The sequence below is a fragment of the Schistocerca gregaria genome, chromosome 6 (genome assembly GCF_023897955.1).
Source record: "Schistocerca gregaria isolate iqSchGreg1 chromosome 6, iqSchGreg1.2, whole genome shotgun sequence".
Classification (NCBI taxonomy): Eukaryota; Metazoa; Arthropoda; class Insecta; order Orthoptera; family Acrididae; genus Schistocerca; species Schistocerca gregaria.
In genome coordinates, this window is record NC_064925.1 from 307,302,331 (window position 1) to 307,325,883 (window position 23,553).

A 23,553-nucleotide genomic window follows, 5' to 3' on the forward strand; every position below is an offset into this window, starting at 1 on the left:
ATAAAAGGATTTTTCCCTCCTTTGTTTGCCCTTCTCTCATCACCCAGCAACAATTTGAAATAAATAGTTCCCTAACTTACATTTGAAACAAATGCTTCACCGGGGAAAAACGAGCGTAAATACAAAGTGGAATAGCGACGGATGTGCACGAGCGGCTGAGCTTGCTGTATCATGATAGCGGTAATGCCGTGGCTCGCAAGACAAGGTCATCCACTCCGACTCGCAGTGAAAAAGGAAAGGTTCCTCCAAAAGCAGTCCCGCCATAGACGAGGCGAAGAAGAGGCAATACATTTTCTGATCGCCTTGTTAAATTCAGTGTCCAGGCTATAAAATGTACAGATAGATATCGGATAATTTTTTACGTAGTCCTCTGTCGAATGGGTTCTCACGTTACGCTCAACAAACAACCCGCCGATATGTAACACCATCGGCGAAATAAATGTAAGAGTAAACTTAAGATAAACACATTAAATTCGGCAGCACCTATCAGTTAACAGACTCGCCTCGACAGTACTTGCTGAAAAGGGAATATTTTACATGTGGAATGTTTGTCAACGCTTAGGTCATTAGAGGCGAAACATGTGGTCGGTTGGACAAGAAAAAAAAGAAAGAAATCGGCGTTAGCCTACTCAAAGTAATAAAATGGACAAATTGTCAAAGTAACTTTCCGACATTGGCCAGAACTAATTTATGAAAATTACGGCAAACCTATGCCAAAACCGGCAGACCGGCTTTAATCACGTGGAGTATCGCGAATGTCGAGATAAGTCGTTATGCTTTGACCAGTAACGTTAAAGTTCAAATTATTTTCTTGTAAATCGAGGTTTCGTTGACAGAATAATCCAATTGTTCGGAACATCTTCGCAGTTGTGCGACTATTTCGCTGAATTTTTAGCTAACTGAAGCCAGTACTAAATGGTTCAAATGGCTCTGAGCACTATGGGACTTAACATCTATGGTCATCAGTCCCCTAGAACTTAGAACTACTTAAACCTAGCTAACCTAAGGACATCACACAACACCCAGTCATCACGAGGCACAGAAAATCCCTGACCCCGCCGGGAATCGAACCCGGGCGCGGGAAGCGAGAACGGTACCGCGCGACCACGAGATGCGGGCGAAGCCAGTACTGGATGACAAATGTTTAGCAGAAACATACAAGGTGGCTCACGGACGTTCAGTTTGGGTTGTAATTATCGAATGGCAGCGGAACTCGGTAGATACGCTAATGCGTTGATGCGGAACCGATTAACGCTGGAAAAAAGTACTTCCAGTTGTGCCCACCAGGTGCAAATCTGGCGCGGAAACTGTTTGTATGACGGTATGACATAAACACTGTTATTTGACAGGCCATAACGCGAGTGAGCAGTAAGAGCAATCAAGAAACAAAATCGTGAACTGTTAGTGAAACTGTTTTATGTGAATGGTAGCAATTACAGTGCTGCATTGAGGGTGTGTCGCCGTCTCTATGTTCTGAGGAGAGGTCCGATGTCATTAAATGGTTTAAAGAAGATAATAATGAAATTCGAAAACAAGTGCGAGCTTGGTATGGCGTCCGGAAGTGCAAGGCGTCCTAACCCGGTTGAAGGTATTGACGAGGTTCCTATTGCTGTAACTGACCATGCACTACGTGCACCGAGCAGTGTTAGGTTCGTCCCATGGTCGACAGTTTGGAAAATTTTGCGCTATATTTTGCACTGGTTCCCATACCTCATAATCTGCAGCAACGTGCTTGAGTTTGTCTTCGGTTTCTGGCACAGCTCAAAGTTGATGATGGCGTGTGGCCGGGCAATATTCTATGGCGAGGCATATTTTACATTGCAGAACCAGTGAACACAGAACTCCCGAATTTAGGTTACTGTTAAACCGCGTGCTGTGCACGAAGAGCCATTGCACTCGCCGTATGTGACCGTTTGGAGTGGATTCACAAGCACCTGTATTCTCTGTCGTTTCTTCTTTGAAGAGAAATCACCCAGATGACCTGTCTAGTGTACCGTGATGTCTGCACCTTACTGCGACCTCCTCGCACAGCATGTGATTCCTGCTTTGGAAGGGTGCAACTGTGTGGAAAACACTGTTATCGCACAAGATGGGGCAGTACCTTACGTAGCTCGCCCAACAAAAGATTTGATTAATGCAATCTTCCAGGAACGTGTCTGCCTCTTTTTAATTGCAATTAATGGGCTCGCTGCAGCGGTGGGAACGTCTGTCTCAGCTTCCTTGTACGCTGACGACTCCTGCCTATCCTATAGCTCCACAGGCATTGCAGCTGCTGAACTGAGACGCATCGGTTTTTGCGGTTGGTTCTCGATACCCGGTTAAGTTGGCTGCCCCATATTCGGCAGCTTAAACAAACGTCCTGACGGCATCTTCACGCTCTTCGTTGCTTCTGTCACCCCATCTGAGGTGCCGATCGGCCTACCCTTCTACGACTGTTGTTGTTGTTGTTGTCTTCAGTCCTGAGACTGGTTTGATGCAGCTCTCCATGCTACTCTATCCTGTGCAAGCTGCTTCATCTCCCAGTACCTACGGCAACCTACATCCTTCTGAATCTGCTTAGTGTACTCATCTCTCGGTCTCCCTCTACGATTTTTACCCTCCACGCTGCCCTCCAATGCTAAATTTGTGATCCCTTGATGCCTCAAAACATGTCCTACCAACCGATCCCTTCTTCTAGTCAAGTTGTGCCACAAACTTCTCTTCTCCCCAATCCTATTCAATACCTCCTCATTAGTTACGTGATCTATCCACCTTATCTTCAGTATTCTTCTGTAGCACCACATTTCGAAAGCTTCTATTCTCTTCTTGTCCAAACTAGTTATCGTCCATGTTTCACTTCCATACATGGCTACACTCCAAACAAATACTTTCAGAAACGACTTCCTGATACATAAATCTATATTCGATGTTAACAAATTTCTCTTCTTCAGAAACGCTTTCCTTGCCATTGCCAGTCTACATTTTATATCCTCTCTACTTCGACCATCATCAGTTATTTTACTTCCTAAATAGCAAAACTCCTTTACTACTTTAAGTGTCTCATTTCCTAATCTAATTCCCTCAGCATCACCCGATTTAATTTGACTACATTCCATTATCCTCGTTTTGCTTTTGTTAATGTTCATCTTATATCCTCCTTTCAAGACACTGTCCATTCCGTTCAACTGCTCTTCCAAGTCCTTTGCCGTCTCTGACAGAATTACAATGTCATCGGCGAACCTCAAAGTTTTTACTTCGTCTCCATGAATTTTAATACCTACTCCAAATTTTTCTTTTGTTTCCTTTACTGCTTGCTCAATATACAGATTGAATAACATCGGGGAGAGGCTACAACCCTGTCTCACTCCTTTCCCAACCACTGCTTCCCTTTCATGCCCCTCGACTCTTATAATTGCCATCTGGTTTCTGTACAAATTATAAATAGCCTTTCGCTCCCTGTATTTTACCCCTGCCACCTTTAGAATTTGAAAAAGAGTATTCCAGTCAACATTGTCAAAAGCTTTCTCTAAGTCTACAAATGCTAGAAACGTAGGTTTGCCTTTTCTTAATCTTTCTTCTAAGATAAGTCGTAAGGTCAGTATTGCCTCACGTGTTCCAACATTTCGACGGAATCCAAACTGATCCTCCCCGAGGTCTGCATCTACCAGTTTTTCCATTCGTCTGTAAAGAATTCGCGTTAGTATTTTGCAGCCGTGGCTTATTAAACTGATAGTTCGGTAATTTTCACATCTGTCAGCACCTGCTTTCTTTGGGATTGGAATTATTATATTCTTCTTGAAGTCTGAGGGTACTTCGCCTGTCTCATACATCTTGCTCACCAGCTGGTAGAGTTTTGTCATGACTGGCTCTCCCAAGGCCGTCAGTAGTTCTAATGGAATGTTGTCTACTCCCGGGGCCTTGTTTCGACTCAGGTCTTTCAGTGCTCTGTCAAACTCTTCACGCAGTATCGTATCTCCCATTTCGTCTTCATCTACATCTCCTTCTATTTCCATAATATTGTCCTCAAGTACATCGCCCTTGTATAAACCTTCTATATACTCCTTCCACCTTTCTGCCTTCCCTTCTTTGCTTAGAACTGGGCTGCCATCTGAGCTCTTGATATTCATACACGTGGTTCTCTTCTCTCCAAAGGTCTCTTTAATTTTCCTGTAGGCAGTATCTATCTTACCCCTAGTGAGGTAAGCTTCTACATCCTTACATTTGTCCTCTAGCCATCCCTGTTTAGCCATTTTGCACTTCCTGTCGATCTCATTTTTGAGACGTTTGTATTCCTTTTTGCCTGCTTCATTTACTGCATTTTTATATTTTCTCCTTTCATCAATTAAATTCAATATTTCTTCTGTTACCCAAGGATTTCTAGCAGCCCTCGTCTTTGTACCTACTTGATTATCTGCTGCCTTCACTACTACATCCCTCAGAGCTACCCATTCTTCTTCTACTGTATTTCTTTCCCCTATTCCTGTCAATTGTTCCCTTATGCTCTCTCTGAAACTCTGTACAACCTCTGGTTCTTTCAGTTTATCCAGGTCCCATCTCATTAATTTCCCACATTTTTGCAGTTTCTTCAGTTTTAATCTACAGGTCATAACCAATAGATTGTGGTCAGAGTCCACATCTGCCCCTGGAAATGTCTTACAACTTAAAACCTGGTTCCTAAATCTCTGTCTTACCATTATATAATCTATCTGATACCTTTTAGAATCTCCAGGGTTCTTCCACGTATACAACCTTCTTTCATGATTCTTAAACCAAGTGTTAGCTATGATTAAGTTGTGCTCTGTGCAAAATTCTACTAGGCGGCTTCCTCTTTCATTTCTTAGCCCCAATCCATATTCACCTACTATGTTTCCTTCTCTCCCTTTTCCTACACTCGAATTCCAGTCACCCATTACTATTAAATTTTCGTCTCCCTTCACTATCTGAATAATTTCTTTTATTTCATCGTACATTTCTTCAATTTCTTCATCATCTGCAGAGCTAGTTGGCATATAAACTTGTACTACTGTAGTAGGTGTGGGCTTCGTATCTATCTTGGCCACAATAATGCGTTCACTATGCTGTTTGTAGTAGCTGTATCAGGCGTTAATTCAGTCCTGTCTAGATTATGGGAGCCTGACTTACGGTTCGGCATCACCTTTCCCGTTGCGGTTGCCTGACACCATACTTTACAGCGGGATCCGACTCGCCAGTGGAGCTTTCCGGACAAGCCCTGTCAACAGCATACTTGTGGACGCTGGTGTCCCTCCATTGAGGTTCCGGCGCCACCAACTACTTGTCGCTTATGCTGCACATGTTTGTAGCTTGCCTGGGCATCCCAATTACCGTGTGCTGTTCCCCAATTCGGTCGACCTTCTTCCGGAACGGCGGCCCCGGTCAGGGTGTACGACCGCAGTTCGCGTCAGTGCTCTTTTCTCTGGGCTTGAAGTTTTCCCTCTTCCGCCTCTTTTCCGGGTCCCTCTACATACACCCCTGTGGTTTGTGCCCCGCCAGTGCCTTCGGCTCGATCTGGCGCAGGGCCCGAAGGATTCAGTCCCACCTGAGGCCCTCCGCCGCAGCTTTTTTTCAATACTTGTCGCAATTCGAGGATCTGACGTGGTATATACCGACGGCTCGATGGTTGCTGGTCGCGTCAGTTACGCTCTTACTCTGGGGGATCATTATGAACAACGCTCGTTGACGGCTGGCTGCAGTTTTTTGTACTGCAGAGCTGGTCGTCATCTCTCGCGCCCTAGAGCATATCCGCTCCTCCTCAGGTGAGTCATTCGTTATCTGTAGTGACTCCCTGAGCGGTTTACGAGCTATCGATCAGTGTTTTCCTCGCTCTCGTCTGCTGATGGCTATCCAGGAGTCCGTCCATACCTTTGCCCGTTGCGGTCCGTCCGTGGTCTTTGTGTGGACACCGGGTCATGTCGGCATTCCAGGAAATGAACGTGTTGACACGCTGGCCAAACAGACCGTCGTTGCAGCAGCCTTGGAGATTGGCCTTTCGGAGAATGACCTCAGGTCAGTTTTGCGGCAGAAGGTACTTGGCACCTGGGGTGAAAAATGGCGCACCCTGCCTACACCCAACAAACTTCGGGCCGATAAGGAGACTACTGGTGTGTGGCGCTCCTCCTTGCGCGCCTCCCGCAAGAACTCAATTGTTCTCTGCCGGCTCCGCATTGCCACACGTGGCTGACGCATGGTCATCTCTTGCACCGTGAGGACCCACCTCTCTGTCGCTGTGGATCAGTGTTGACAGTGGTCCACATCTTGTTGGCCTGTCCGTTTTCAACTGCACTCGGGCAGACGTTTTCGCTGCCTGAACACTCCCTGCACTTTTATCGGATGACGCTGCAATGGCAGACCATGTTTTATTTATTATTATTTTATTTATTATTAAGCAGTGTTATTGAGTTTTATTTATTATCGCTCGGTCTAAGGGTGTGTGGGCTTTTTCGAGCTGAGTCTGGCCTTTGGCCTACGGTTTTAGATTGTGGTTTTTAGTGTGTCTCCTGGTGGTTCGCTTTTCCTTTTTTTGTTTCTATGGTCGTACAACCACTGTACATCTCTATGCGCTTTGTTTTCTGGACTTTGCCTGTGCCTTTCTTGTTCTGTGTCGTCCCTTGTTACCTATTGTACTTGTTTTTACGCCTTGTAAGATTTTATGGTCGTGGAACAATGGGCCGATGGCTATTGTAGTCTGGTCCCCTCGACCCCCACAAACCAACCAACCAACCAACCAACCAGGAACGCGCTACCTCCAAAGGTTTTTCAGGAGCATGGCCTGCAACATCACCTGATCTGAATCCATGTGACTTTCGGCTCTGTGGAGATCCAGAAGAAAGCGTTACCAGGGACACATTCAGTCTCTAGCTGATCTGAAGGCCAGTATACAGGAACACGTTGCTCAAATTCCACCGAGCTTCTGCGAGCAACTGTTGATCACGGTGGTTTACAGACGCAACATCTCGTAGTCATCTCCAGTACTCGTTTTGAACAAATTGTGCAAGCAGCAGTTAATAATAAAGTCAATATTACGTCATTCTCACTTATTTGACCTCGTGCCTAATCCATTACATATGACATTTCTATACCTCGTTCTTGCATTTACAGCGCCAGATTTGCACCCGGTGGCCAAAATTGGAACTGATTTTTCTTTCAGTGTAAATCGGTTTCCTATGAACGCGTTACCATATCTATCAAGTTTCGCTGCCAAACGATAACTATAACCCGCACTAGAGTACCGTCAGTAGCTTCACTTCAAATATGACCACCCGGTATATTATTAGAAAGGAAATAAATTTCCTGGATGAGTCTGCGATAATTGTGGATACTCTGTGGAAAAGCCGTCTAGATCGCTTAATGTATTTAGTTGTGACGTCGTTTCAGATAGTGCCATCATCAGATAAAAACTTAGAACTCGTAAAACAACATTCAGCCTCAGTATCAATGAAACAAGTATAAGCAGTGTTAGGTTTTGTTGATACAGTCACTGAAAGTTGTTTAACAGGTTCTAAGTTGTGATCTGATGATGGCAGTAGCCAAAACGACGCTCTAAATAAAGAAATATATTAAACGACCTAAATGGTTTTATTCATAAAAGAATGGAAGTAACATCGGGTCTGCTCCAAGGAAACGTAGTGACCTCTTAATGTTCTCGACATCTACAGCGTGTCTCAAAATAATGTGTCACTTATTGCTACAGCAGTTAGTACGGTTGGGCATACACCGGTGTCTTTATTTTGTCCACAGGCCAAAAAGTCCAATGGATTTTGGTCCATTGAACGATGAAGCCAATCTAACGGATCGCATCGAACAATCCATCGCCCATGAAATGTTGCGATGAGGTAATATGGCACGATGCTTAGAAAATGGGGTGGTGCCCCGTCGTGCACAGACCACAGCCATCTTTCTGCAAGGGTAACGGCCCTCAATAGCACTGCTAATTCATAGCGTAGAGACCGGTGACACACGGCACCTGTTGATCGCTAGAATAAATTTTTCACTCTGCAACGAAGGTGCAGATTAGAACTGAGATTCGAACTCGGGACCTTTGCCTTTTGCGGCGCAAGTGCTCCACCGACTGAACCACCCAAGCACGACTCATGACCCATCCTCACAGCTTTACTTCCGCCAGTACCTCATCTCCAACGTTTCGTGCTTCACGGAAGTTCTCGTGCGAAACTTGCAGGACTAGCTCCCCTGGAAGAAACGATATTGCGGAAACACAGCTAGCCACAGCCTGGCGGAGGTTTGCAGAACGAATTTTCCACTGTACAGCAGAGGTGCGGAGAAGTACACAGGTACTGCCGGAGGTACAGCTGTCAAGACGGATCTTCAGTCGTGCTTACCTAGCGCAACCGATAGAACAGAAAAGATCCCGAGTTCGAATCTAGGTCCGACACACAGTTTGAATCTGCCAAGATGTTTCATACCTGTTAATCTGTTTGGTAAAGTGTATCGTCTTATGATTCTGTCAACAACAGGTTCTACCTATACACTAAGACTGAAGCGATTCTGATGTCTCACCTCCATGATTGCTCGAGGATTTGCATCTGGCCACACGTGCGTATTGTGGTAAATTACAATGCCATTTCATCAATAAATGAAATACTGACTGTGAACTGGGAATCGTCAACAGCTCATATCTCAAAAGGTATTGGTTCAAATGGCTCTGAGCACTATGCGACTTAACTTCTGAGGTCATCAGTCGCCTAGAACTTAGTACTAATTAAACCTAATTAACATTAGGACATCACACACATCCATGCCCGAGGCAGGATTCGAACTTCCGACCGTAGCGGTCGCTCGGCTCCAGACTGTAGCGCCTAGAACCGCACGGCCACTCCGTCCGGCATAAGGTATTGGTTTCCGGACATATTATCATTGAAATTTTTCTTCTACTTTTGACCAATACTACCTTCTGTAGGAATATGTAACACTTTTTCTAAACACCCAATATAAATGATTTATCATGTAATTCACACCACTACCAGAGTGTTCGTTGAAAATCATGTTAGCCGTAGAAAAGTATCATCGTTGGACATTCAAAGGGAACTGCAGAAAGACTTGTAGAAAGTTTCCACTCCATGTCATGAATGGCTGCTCTCTTTAAACGTAGATAAATCTACGGTGAATGCCAACAGAGAGTAGCAGGAAGGCGAAAGAATACTTAACCTGTTCTGTAAGGGATCTTGAAAGCGAAACATAATACTAGAGGGCTAGTGCATTTAGCCATATAAAAAGTTTAAATATTTGGGTACCATCCTGTCGTAAGACGGAACAATCGACTGGAAAACACAGCAAGGAGTAGTCCATGGGAAAGCAGCAATCCATAAACTAAATCTTCTGTTATGGTCTTCTAAGACAAGCTGGAAAGTAAAGAAGATGAATCTAAAAAGTATCGTGGAGCCTGTAAAGATCTTTGGATGTGAGTGCTGGAGCTTACTGGAAAAAATAAAAACTGATCGAGACCTGTAATATCTCGGCAAGATCACGTAAAAATACAAAGATTAAAGAAATGACCCTGACTCGAGAAAGTATCACACATAGAACAGAGGAACGGCAGTTCACCTGCGATGGATACATAGCGCGAATGGCAGATGACTGGTAGCCAAAGAAGATCTTGATGCATCATTCTCAGGGAAGAAGGAGAAGAGGAAGACCCAAATCTGTCTTAGGCGGGATAAAAGGGGCCATAAGAAAAAGAGAAACAGAAGACTAGGAAGCATAGGAAGATAGGAACCGATGGAGCCAGATATATGAGATGTGGTGACAGCTGCAGGAACTCCTTAAGAGAGGAGAGAGTAAGAGAGAGAGAGAGAGAGAGAGAGAGAGAGAGAGAGAGAGAGAGAGAGAGAGAGTGGTACGTAGATCTGTAAAGAAAATCGAAACCAAAATGTTAGTGGTACGAACTCTACAGGATTTCTGCGGGATTTAAAAGCTTTATATAGTAAGCATCACAGCAGAAGTCGAACGAATACAAAGATAATATACTAAGATCGTAATAGATCGATGTAGCCCATACGAAAATACTACTCTCTGCAACTGAGAAGTTGTCCGCCGCAGGAATGCGATATGCGACCGAATGACGTGGTCTGGACAGAATAACACGCGCTGTTCTAAAAATATATTCATGAATGCAGTTGAGTCAAGTTGGTAACTGTGACTGACGTGATGTGGTTCGAGCCGTGTAAATATAAAATTGTCTAGTTTCTTCAGTGTGCTAGTATTTCCTGCAATAAAATCCGTCAAATTCTCCATTTGTGAATACTTGGTATTAATGCTGGTGATATGCAGTATACATGCAGCTACTGAAATGTTTTTTTGTCGCGATACGTACTTCATTTTATCCAGGTAAAACATCGCTAATGATAGTTTTTTCCGTCAGTATATTGCTTTCTGCATGCACTTCTCACTGGAGCTTTTCCGCTTTGGACAGGTGTTTTAAATAAAAAATAAAAGAAACACAGAGGGCGTAACCACTGAACAATGAAATCCAATTTTGGCGATGAAGTCCATAAGAGTAAGGCTATATTTTTCGGCACAGATCTTTAGCTGCGCGGTAGGTGAGAGAGGGAGGCAGGGCTGTTTCCCCATTCCCCACCACATCCCTCACAGCTGCCTTCACAGAGATGCTCGAGGAACTTAAAATGAGAATTCATGATACTTGATTTTGCAAAACGCTATTGAGTAATTTAGAGCTAGTATTCGAGAAATACTGAGACTATTCTGCCACCACCATGTTATACCTGACCCATAGTGTAGGAATATCTATGGAGTGAGCATCCACATGCATAGAACACAATTTCTGTCGTCGACGCATATTACTCCAAAAATCAGGTGACAATGGTTCGGCGTAAGGTTTATCTAAGATTTTTTGCTGCCACTGGTTTTCTCTCCATTATTATTTAGCGGCTTGCACATTTTCAACCAGTAAACCTTGATTCTATAATGAATCGAACTCCTATGTATAAAACAACTTCAAAAGGCTGACAACTAGCCAACTGATTTAATGGGTTAAATATTTGACTGTAACCGTGTAAGCGAGAAAAAGTGTAGAGTTGCTAAACGCTCTCATTGTAAAACAAAACATGAATGCAGCCTGGGTAACTAGCTCTCCGTTTTAAGCAAAGACTACTATTCCACGCATCTCAGTGTTTAAGATGTCATATCGCCAGAACTGTGCGTCGTGCAATGATATAATTTTGCATGTACAGTGTATTATGAACAATCTATAGAAAGAAAGTAACAAGTTAAATCGTATCGCCTAATGCTGAAGCTTGTCTGCACGGACAGCGGAAAAGTAGCAAGCGAGACAGTTTCTTAAACGTTTGAAGTTATGTGCAAAGTTAGCTGGAAGTCGCAAAGTGCTCTCTTTCTCAAATGCCGGATAAATATAGTCTGGGTATTTGCGTGCCATCACTTACTCTGCCTCAAGCCAACCACAGTTTCTAACCGTAATACTGCTCGTCAAACTTTTAACGTGCGATTATGCCACTTAATAGATTATGACTGCATTTGAAATCAATCGATAAGTATACGAAATACTGAAAATCAAATTTTTTGTGCCCCTGGAACTGGTAAGATAGGCAACCTGCAACTGATACTGGGTTCCGGGAGACCGTCTTAGTACTATAGATGCCATTACATCGTTAGTACAGACCCATCCCGTTCAAAAGACTGACAGAAGAGTGGGGCGAACATTATAAATCCTTTTACCCAGTCTCTTTTTGTAATTAAGTTTTCAAAATATCACTGTCACTGTCTATAGCCTTATAAGTGTCTCTCTCACTGTCTCATTTTTCTCCTATTTACTTACGGTATATAGCAATCAAATACATACGTTACTAGATTGGCAATACCGTATACAGTATCAATGGTGTCACTGAAGCCAGCAGTTGAGAATAGCAATATAGCGGCGAGTGCAAAGGACTTGTAACCAGCGAGGATAAACTGATATAACTGTGTTACCTTTAGAGTTTTGGCAAAATGCATCGCGGTTAACTTTAATTTCTCATACAGCAGGCGGAAGATACAAAGAAAGGAACATGTCACAGTGCAAGAATAACTAGAAACATCTGATGTATTTTTGCTTCTGTGCTGTATGTAATTCTAAATAATTACATTACAGTTTGTCTTACTGAAATAAAGGCAGTGATTAAATAATTTATGTACACTTTAGGGGTTTCATAAATCTAGTATTAACAGACGTAGCTTAGAGATGTTTTTTTAACCGTTTTTGATCAACTCTGGCTTTTCTTCGATAAATATCCTCGTTATGAAAGTGCACCTATAAGCAGAACGTACTGTTTGTCGTTGGTGGTAAGTTCCTATGCGACCACTCTGCTGAGGTCATCGGTCCTTAGGCATACACACTATTTAATCTAACTTAAACTAACTTACGCTAAGCAGAACACACACACCCATTCCCGAGGGAGTACTCGAACCTCCGACGGAGGGAGGATTTGTTGTCGATAAAAAGTGTCTTTATTCATTTAGAGTTCTTACGAAAACTACAGTCTGCTTTACATGTGTGTATAAGTAACTTGTTGTTCTTCTCATTACACGATTCTACAATGTATGGGTTAACCTCAAATAGTACGCAAATATTTCCTCAACTGCAAAACATGATTGACTACCTCGTAGAGGTTACAAAGTCAATTGGTGTCAGAAAATCATGTTTAAAATATTGGTCAAAAATGTGCCCTCCCCTATACCTAATGTAGTCAGGCGTTTTTCTGTCAAGAAAATCATTTAAAAGTCTGTATTACACAGGCTTTTAACATTCAATCCCGCATTTCAAGCAATGTTCACCCACAGATAAGATATCTATTTCATCAGCTGAATCATTTCCTCTGTATTACCGTTTTCCAAAACATTTTGTTTATCCGTCTCTAAATTCCTATGCTGTGTGAAATCATTGTGTGCGATTAATATTTTAGTTTCCCTAAGAATGAACTAAGACTGTATTGTAAAGGAGGCACGGAAGAATTTTATTCAAAAAAGATATTTCAGCTAAATCGATAATTTGCTGCATTTCATAGCTCCAAATTCGAAGGTTTTAGTGACACTTTCACTTTGGTGCAATAAATAATTATTTCACAATGCCACCACACCATAATTTATTGAAACAGATACTTGGCAACACAATAAAGTGCATTACAAAACTAAGAAACAGTCGCCCATTCTCTTCGTATTGTTAAAAAATAATAATAAAGACGTCTGAAATTTGGCACTTGTCGCAAACAAGCGTAATTCTCTTGCCTATCTCTTCACAGCTAAAAAGCCAAGTTCATTCCAGGTATCGAATGCATATTGGTCCTTGGTACTTAAACGTCGCCATTTCGTCTTCCAAAATATTAAAAGTACCCCATACCCAGATCCAGCTCACCTCCCAAACCGTAGTAACAGCGCTGTTGCCCCCGAGCCTATCGATGATCTCCACTCATATCTTTTTCAGTTCCACTGTCGCCTATCTCTTTTGCTTCCACTGCTCCTATCTCCATCCATCTCTCTCTTTTATTGCCACTGTCTCTCACTGAGCATCAATATCTCGTCTCTCTCTGGCTTGCACCGCTATTGTCTTCATCCATACCAAATTATTTCATTGACACTTTTTCTCTCCTGCCATTGCTGCCTTCCCTCTCTCTCTGTCCCATTTGTACTGTCTCCTTTCGCTTCCACAGGCTCTGCCACTCTGATGGTCTTTTTCAGACCGTCAAAGGGCGAATATGTTCAATCGCCACAATTTTTGGTGAGAAGCCGCAATGAGGACGGATACAGTTGGTTCCCCACTTTTCTGTCAGTCCTTTGAAGAGAAACATACTCGCCTTTTTTTGCTCTGACAGAAACATTTTTAGTTTTGACAGTTTATTTAGATGCTGCGATACATTTATATATACTTTGACACATATAAACAACAAATAAATATGCATAATATACGATTAACAAAAAATAGTTTGCTTTAAGTCTTTGCTCATTGATCGCAATTCATCGAAAATGTCCGGCTTGTGATTTATGTCTGAGAAGAGAAAAAATGTTACTAGAAACATTTTACTATATTTGCCATCTTTACAGCTTTACATAATTTTTTGGCAGCATTTTAAGTTCTTTTCAGGCATGTTGAGACCCTATTAGGCCGTGTTTTGTCACTGCAGTACTCTGGGCATATTTGTATAGGTTTGAAGTGTCCATTCTACAGAGACAGTGCGTCATGAAGCTTTATTGTTGAAAATGTACTGACTAAAAATATAGTTTGGTGATCTCAGAACCCTTGCGATGAGTCTAGAAGCCTTGCCATGTGTTCATTGTATCAGTGTAAATTACTTTTACACCTCAGACCGAAAATTACATTTGTAAGTACGGCAAGTACATAAGTAAGTTTATAGGTACAACCTCTGGATATCTGCGAAGTGTAATGATATCCAGTAAAGCTTCACAGTTTCCTGAGAACATCATCTTACGAACATATCGTAAAACTTTCGATGGTATACCGTGAATACCCCATACTCAGATCCAGCCCCCTCCCAATTTAGTATTGCAGGGCAGCGGGAGACCAAGAGATGTATACACTAAGCAGATTCAGAAGGATGTAGGTGCAGTAGGTTCTGGGAGATGAAGAAGCTTGCACAGGATAGAGTAGCATGGAGAGCTGCATCAAACCAGTCTCAGGACTGAAGACCACAACAACTACCGTGAACAGAAGTTAGGGACGTTGTCATCCCCATAACTGGTACTTTTCAAGCCCAATATCACTTTTTTTTCTTCTGAATCACCCATGAACAAATAGTGCGTTTATACGCTGCTTAAGGTCCACACTAGACCACACTTAATGCAAAACAACCAACCGACTTGCTCAATTTGTCTGAGAAGTGTGCAGTGTTTAAATTTTGACCCTGTACTGTTGGATACTAACAGTGTACCCGTTCTTACGATAGGTATACAAACGGCTGCTAGACTAAAAGGTGGCCAGAGCACTTGTCCGCTTATCTCTGCGATCAATAGAACTAACTACTAGTACCTGGAATGAAGTTGACTTACAAAGGTTTAAAGAGATAAAGGCAAGGGAATTACCCTTATTTGCGACAAGTGCCACATTTAAGACGTCGGGATTTTTTTTTTCCTTTTTACCTACTCTACGAGAGGGGATAGCAGCCGCCATTTTCTAGATTTTATACTGCGCTTTATTGTGTTGGCAAGTTTCTGTTTCAATAAATTATGCTGCGACGGTATTGTGAAATGGGTTCCTACTGCGCCAAAGTAACGGTGTCACGAAAACTTTCGAATTTAGAGCTATGAGATGCAAAAAATTATCATTTATCACGATCTGATTTTTTAAAGAAAATTCTTCCGTTTTTCCTTTCTGGCAAAATCTTGGTGCATTATTAGGGGAAATTAAAATATTAATCGCACATAATCATTTCCCGCCTCATAGGAACTTAGTGACTATTGTCAAATAAGCACAACGTTTCGGAAAAGTGATTAATACGAAGGAAATGATTCAGCTTATAAAATATACATCTTATCTCTGGGTGAACGTTGCTCGAAATGTGTAAATAAAAAAAAAAAAAAAAATGGAACACTTGCCTCATAAGTACGTGACCGTACAGCCACGTAAATTAGCCCTAAGGTTTTATGCCTATGTTACACCTACATCTATGTCTATAGCCCGCAAGCCAACTTTCGGTGTGTGGCGGAGGGGGCTTGTGTGTCAGTGTCACAGTCCGCTTTTCCTGTCCTGATGGGAATGTCCGCGGGAAGAACGATTGTCAGTAAACCTCAATGTGGACTCGAATCTCTAATTTTATCTTCATGGTCTATTGGTGAGATGTACGTAGAGGAAGCCATATATTGTTCGACTCTTTCTACGAGCTCTGCTCTCGAAACTTCAACAGCAAACAGGCGGTAACGCATAATGCCCCTCTTGCAGCCCCTTCACTGGAGCTGGCTGAGCATCTCTAAGACTCTTTCGTGCGTACTAAATCAACTTGTAACAAAACGCACTGATCTTCTTTCTATCTTATTTTCTCTACGACTCTTTCGTGCGTACTAAATTACCCTGTAACAAAACGCACTGATCTTCTTTCTATCTTATTTTCTCTACATGTCTATCTCTTTCTCTGGTACGAATTCCAGACGAATAGTATTAAAATATTCGTCGAACGAGTGTTTAGTAAGCTACCTCCATTGTGTTTCAACATAAAGCACCTCTTACTAACATGACAACAGTGATTTTGGTACAGATAAAAAATATATAAAACTTAATTCTATATCGTAAAGTGACATAAAAATGTGAAATCAAAAATTGTCCATTACATCAGGATTAAAAGATATGACCAACAAGTTATATAACATGGTTGAATTAACTGTATAATTTTTAAGTGCTTTGTGTTTGAAAGGAGCGTGATAAAAGTTAGTGCAGTGATCTTTTTGTTCTCAACTTTAAATGTAATATGTAACATTAGTATGTTTTACATTGTGTATTCAAAGCCTCCAGTCACATACATTTTCTTACTCTTCCTTCTATATTATCTCAAGTTGTTGAATTTTTATTTTCTTTTTCAAAAATTGATCTGGCTAAGTTCATTCGACAGAAAAGTGTTATATAGGCATTGAAAATACAACATGAAGAAATCAAAATATGGGTGTACAAACGATGCCGATTCATTTTGTTATGTATGTGTTGAATTAACGACAAGGAAACAAAGACGACCAATTTATTTATATCATTTATACTTCAAATGCCAACTGGGAGATCAGGATAAAGATTGGGCACCTCACATAACTTGCACTAGGTGCAATTTTAAACTAATACAATGGATGAAAGGAGAAAAAGAGCACTTTCCATTTGGCATACCAATGATTTGGTGAGTGCCTTAAAATAATGTTGATGATTGCTACTTCTGTTTGACTAGTGTAACTGGCTTTTCATCAAAGAATAAGAAGAATATTAAGTACCCTAACCTGCCCTCAGCAATTAGACCTGTTCCCCACGGTGAAGACGTACCAGTTCTAACTACTCCACTAGTGTGGGAAGAAATTCATAATTCTGATCACGAATCTACAATCGCTTAGGAAGCACAATGTCAATCAAGTGGAAAGGAACACTTACTAGAACAAAGACCACATTTAATTACACAAGCAGACTTGAATGACCTAGTTTGTGATTTATACTTATCCAAGGAGCATGCAGAAATTTTATCTTCACGTCTTAAGGAATTGAACTCACTTCATGAAGAAACAAGAATTACGGTATTCACTTGAGGCAACGTAATAAAGATCTGATGACTTATTACCGTATGGTGGGCAAGGTTTCTGCTTGTACTGATGGAGTAGGTTTAATGAAACAGTTAAACATACCATACGATGCTGCTGTGTGACGCTTGTTTATTGACGCTTCCAAGACAAGTCTGAAGGCTGAACTATCGCATAATGGTAATACGTTTCCATCAGTACCCGTAAGGTACTCTGCGATTATGAAAGAGAACAACGTAAATTTTTCAGAGACACTTGAAGCTATTAAGCATAAGGAAGAAAATTCGAAAATATGTGATGGTCTTAAGGTGACTGATTTACTAACTGGTCTCCAAAGTGGTTTCACGAGGTATTGCGGTTTCCTTTGTCTTTGAGACAGCCGTGCAACAGATAAACATTATACAGTTAAGCAGTTGCCACCACGAGAGAAATTGTCTCTAGGGAGAGAAACTGTGAACTATGTATCTGTGGTGGATTCTCAATATGTTCTCCTTCCCCCTCTGCGTATTAAGTTCGACCTTATAAAGAATTTTGTCAAGGGAATGGACAAAAATGCTAATGGTTTCATTTATCTACGTGAAGTATACCCTGAGTTAAGTGACTCCAAATTGAAAGAGGGGATTCTTATTGGGCCAAAAATTAAAAATTTAATGCATGATAAGAACTTCGAAGAAAAATTAAGGCAGTTAGAACTTGCAGCCCGGCGTTCTTTTAAGGATGTCGTTGAAGTTTTCTTAGGTGATACAAGAACAGAGACCAGACATATTAATGGGAACTCTTTTAGAGAACTATAAAAATCTTGGATGCAGAATGTTACTAGAAATGCACTTCCTTCATTCTCAGTTAGATTTCTTCCCTACCAATTTGGGACCAGTTAGTGACGATCCGGATACAGAACATTTTGCTAATGGAAAGCCACTATAAAGGTAGATTAACCCTTCAACGCTAAGTGACTACTTTTTTTTTACTTTAGAAGCGTGAAGGATACATATCCCACAGAAGGAAGTTGTCATCAAAAAGACTCAACCCTCCACCACCAGCATCATCATTGAGCAAATGAATGTTGCAGTTTTTCTTGTAAAAATGTTCATTAGGCCCAGGTCAGTACAGTGAGATAGTTTTATGGCATTAAGTATGTTATATATTGTCTAAATTTAGTGTAGATCACCCTACTCTTTGTTTTCAGATATAGGCATTTAAAAACATCCTTAACAAAAAATTGGAGGGTGATGGCGAAAGTCAAACTCCATTTTAGGAATCTGCTAGTCCAAATTAGTTAGGTCCACCATGTTTTATCCTGAAAAACATTTTTTTGTTTTGTTCTATAGTGTAGACAGTAGAAGCGCACTTGCGGTGACTGCAGCTTTACCGTTGTGCGTTGGTGTTGTTAACGGTTCGCGTGATGAATCATTTAAGTGAACACGACGAATTATGAGTCGTATATGACACACGATGACATTTGTAGCGGGACTTTGAATTTCGCCGAGCTACACTCGTTCCCTCAGATATAAATTATACCGTCGCAGCTGTATGAGCGCTCGACGGCAGAGAAAATATATAAGAAAATGAAGGTACAAAAATTTTAGCTCTTTTTGTTTTCTACCCGCTCTTGTCTCTTGAGAGCGAAGCTTAACTAACTTATTAGCTAGTCTTGGTCGGAGTAAGACGAAAAAACTCATTGATGTGCAGACGTATTGTGGAAGTTCGTGTTGAAATATGGAGGATGGAAGCAGCAACGTAAAATACATTGCATTCAATATCAAGATGGTTTTAATTTGTATACATTAGTAATTCCTGGACAATGAAATTTATTGCAAGATTTCGGAGCAGCTACGACTTTTCACGGAGAAATGAAGCAGGAGATTTTTGGAGAACAAGACCTGGACGCCGCACGAGAGAAGACATGTTAACATGGTGAAGAATGAACTCTTATCTACTCTATTTCCCCCTATTAATCACATTTTGTTATTCTCTGTTCTCTTTCAAATAATTTTTGTAGTGGAAATTGGTTTGGCTTTTGCTCAGAAACGCCACAAGGACCACCCCAACAATAGCTTTTCCGAATCACGAAGTCCGATAACTTTTCTGTAATGCGAAGTCCGATTTGCATTTCATTCTTTCCCTTTTCCAAGGTCATTAACGATTTTAAAACCCTTTTTTTATTCACCATTTCTTCCCACATTTTCAACCTTTTCTTTTCTTCTTTTTTTTCTTTTTTATTACCCACTACACATTGCGCGTTCGTTAATTCCTCTACTTCGTAAATTTAGTTGGTAAAGTGTATCACTCGCAATTATTTAAACTGGGCTCTCATGTTCCACCATAACCATATCTCGGAAAGCAGAGAAACCATTATGATTGCAGAAATCTTTTTAAGCTGTGCTATTATGTCCAAACCTAGCGACAACCTCGAAAATTGTGACTTTTTGAAAGAAAAAAAAACAGTCAAATATTTGTGACAACCAAGATTATAAGACTGAGCGATTCTCACTGCGTAGCGTACACCATCACCTTGATTACTGCCCAATTGGCTATGACGAACGACAACGAATTGCCAACAGTATCGTGCAGCTCAAGAATCACGGCCACCGTAAAGCGCCTAATTAGAACTTTGTAGTACTTACTTATGAAATGTAACTTTTCCTCGCTTTACGAATTTCTATTTGCAATTCAACGTTTGCTGTTACTGATAAATAGATGCGCGACAACAGAGCAAATACGTTCGATATTAAAGTTTTGATATTAGTGCGAATGTGCCACTATTTATATTTTTTGTTAGCGACATGCACAGTTCGCTATGTTCATTTCAGAGATATTCCTGCTATATTATCTCGCGTAGGAAGCATGGGAATAAGATGAAGAAGCTTAGGCGCGTACTGAGACATAAAGATAGTAATTTTTCACCCGCTCTTATACGTCAATGGAATAGGACAAAATTAACTAACACTGGTATGAAGAACCCTCTGCTCTGCTCACGAGACCTGTATAGCTGAAAAATTCAGCTGTAGCAAAAATGAATACTAACGTCTAAAGAAATGGCTATTTCGCCAATGCAATCGGCCACAGAGCTGAAGGTATTTTTTTGAAGTGCTCTGTGCACTCCACTATAAATGACTTAAGGAGCAAAGAGGTGAAACTCAGTGTAGATGACCTTACCTTGGCAGCGAACACTGCCTGTAGCCACAAGGCCAACGATGCACACCACTGCCCACAGCATGCTGGACTGAGCACAGTTTATCTCGAGCCAGCTTATATACTGCGCGCCATGTCGCAGGCCTCAGCAGATTAACTGATTGCTGTATACCTCCGCTGAGTGTCCGAATTACAGTATACTGCTTCCACATACGGTTTATCTATACTTCATCCTAAAAACAACTAACGTATAGGCCACAACAATGCTACTTCGGCATCAACAACGCAGTATCAAGTACGGTAGTCCTTCGCTTTAACCTCACCCAGAGATTCTCCGCTGAACTATATCTAAGTGTACTGTCAATTCTAAACAAGTTCTTAAAGACGTGAAATTGATCCTTAACTATCTGACGCTTAGTAACAAACGCTGAATTTATGAGCAAGTTCTCATGTCCATGGTTCTCAGACGCCATTTGTCATTTGAATTTATTAATTGTACGTATATAATGCGTGGTTCTTTATTTGGTTTCATTATTACGTTTCGTGCCAAATCGGTCAAAGAGTAAAAGTGAAAGAGACTCCATTACGACACTATTGGGAAAACCATTGTGATACCAGTTTTTTACTAAATACGTTAATAACTTTCGGAGTGTGAAATGTGTAATGTTTACGAATATTGCAGACCTGGAAAAGTTCAAACGATTTTAAGCCACGTGTTAAAGTGTGTGAACTGTGATTTAGAGTATGAACGACTTTTCCTATCTCGAATTAGCGTTTGCTGCGTAAAGCGTGCGACTTTGAAACTTCGGAAGATCATGATAAAACGATTATTAAAATAAAATGTTCCAGGCTTTCTTCCCGCTTTATTTTCTTTATTTAGGCATAACAACGAGAGGCCTACAAGACAATTTGAATTTCACATTCTGTTATATACTATGGCTTGTTTTGCTGATCATCTTGTGACCTCCGACAATAGTACGTACGTTTTTTTTTTAATATCTGACATTTCCTAATGACGTGATCTTTTATTTCTTCGCGAACTAATTTATCTTATTCTCATTGTTACAATAATGGAATTCTGTTCTGTGTCTCGTGTTTAAAGTGCCCTCCTGTTTATTCAAGCAATAAAACTTATTCATTGGAAACTGTGATAACTTAACAATTTGTCCAGCACGTTACGGGTCCAGTAAACGGTGTTGATTAACTTGTGTAACGTTTTATTTTCTTCGCGTCAGTCAAGTCTCTGAAGAGAATTCAGTTATACTGAGTGCTTTCACTTAGAAAGTGCAAAGGTAAAAGATGGATTGCATGAAGGTTTTCAGTATATACAAAGAAGACGGAGTTATTTTCAGTTCTAGAAACGTCGTATGGAAATTATCTTTCGTGCTGAGAAATTGCTGTACGTTATTAATGGAAGTAAAGTAAGGCCAGCTGAAAGCAAGTAATTTATGGGATGAGCTTAATGTAAAAGTAATGCTTTATACTCGCCTGGTACGGAATTTGACCTGTTGCATAGTGTGTGGAATCATCTGAAGATAATTCATGAACAACGATCTTTAACAAATAACAGTTTTCAAGTATAAAATGCCATAATGTGATATTTCGTGAACAACGATCTGCAACAAATAAACTTACATTGAAACAACAATTCTCAAGTATAAAATGTAACAATGTGATGCTATCGCGCAACATATTACCGAAGTTGGATGATTAGTACAGGTGCAGATGTTCGTGAACCAGTGGGAGATACTGACAAGATTTCCGAAGTTTTAGGTGGACCTCCGGCAAAATACAGGGTGTTTCAAAAGTGCCGTATATTTTGAGAGGTGGTAGTACCCACCAAAACAAGAAAAAAAGTACAATAAACACGGGCTCTAAAACGCACACTGATACTGCAAGAGCTTTGAGCAGTTGTTCGTCTTCGCTACTGTGAAGGACACCTTTTCTATTGAACACGTGTTCATAGCTCTTAAGGTATGAGTTTTACAGCTTATGTTTACTGCACAGTTTTACTTGGTTTTGGTCTATACTACCTCCTCCCACAATATGGAAATCAGAGAGCTTGTAGTAGAATAGGTATGTAGCAAAGTTACTATGATGAACAAGCGAATATAGCTCGTTAGGGTATGCGTTTAAGAGTCCACGTTTATTGCACTTTTTTCTTCCTTTGATAGGTCTATCATCTCCCAAAATACTTGACACTGTTTTTAACACCCTGCATAGTTCGTTTGCTACTGCTTGAGACTCCTGTCTCGAAAGCAGGCAGTCTTTCGATCACTTAACAGCAAGATCATTGAAAGAAGAACAACTTTCGTCCCAGATTGTAGAAATTGTATTCGATGATTGATTGACTGATTGATTGATTTTTATTGCCCAAAAACAAAACATTTACAGAGATGTAAAGCTTGTATAAGCAACGTCAATAAATGCACAAACAACAATGACAATAAGTACACAAATAATTAATTTATGTTAGAAATTATGCTCACAGAAATCTTCCATTGTATAAAAACAATTTTGAATTAATAAAGTTCTTGCAAATATCTTAAATTTCTTCAGCTCCAGACTCTTAACTGACTCTGGTAGTTTATTAAATAGGTTTACATATGTGTGTTTGAAGCTGTCTAGAGTTTTGGCATGCTGTTAAGGTTAAGCAAAAAAGAATAAAAAAAAACAATGTTCGCAAAGCAATTCCAGCAAAAAGTCTGTCCACAAGAATAATTTTGGGTGCTATTATTACAATAAGAAAGATGATTCTAAGGCCTAGTGCACAAGAGATAGTTTTAATCGTCAAGAGAAAGTTATGAACCTGAATATCATGCTCCGAGTGCAGAAATTAGAAACATTTTGGCTACTGATTGTGATAATGTTTAGCTTGCTGACAATGCAATATCAAAACACATGGCTTCACACAAGGAATGGTGTTCAACATTGAAACACTAGAGAAGTTCGACATTCCTGCCCATACAGGAGATAATTCAGTTGTTTACGCTGAAGATCGAAACCAGTTAAGTGAAATGCACTTGTAAATGGTGTATGGGAAACCCACATACTGAAAGATTCATTATATGTACTTAATTTGAAGGAATACGTTTTCCAGTGAGAGCAATCGCCTGTAAAGGTTTAAAAATTGTGTTCAACAACAAGACCGAGGTTCGCATGGGGTTATTATATCTAGCAGGG

At 40.7% G+C, this 23,553-nt stretch overlaps 1 protein-coding gene across 1 annotated transcript in view; it reads right to left on the reverse strand.

Annotated features, from left to right (window-relative positions):
• LOC126277932 (beta-galactosidase-1-like protein 2) overlaps positions 1-20,691 on the reverse strand; it is a 139,619-nt gene extending 118,928 nt beyond the window's left edge. Inside the window, exon 1 of the mRNA XM_049977513.1 lies at positions 20,395-20,691. Within this exon, the coding sequence (XP_049833470.1) occupies positions 20,395-20,455 (61 nt within the window). The 5' untranslated portion in view covers positions 20,456-20,691. The remainder of the gene's footprint in view (positions 1-20,394) is intronic.
• Positions 20,692-23,553: the final 2,862 nt, after the last annotated feature.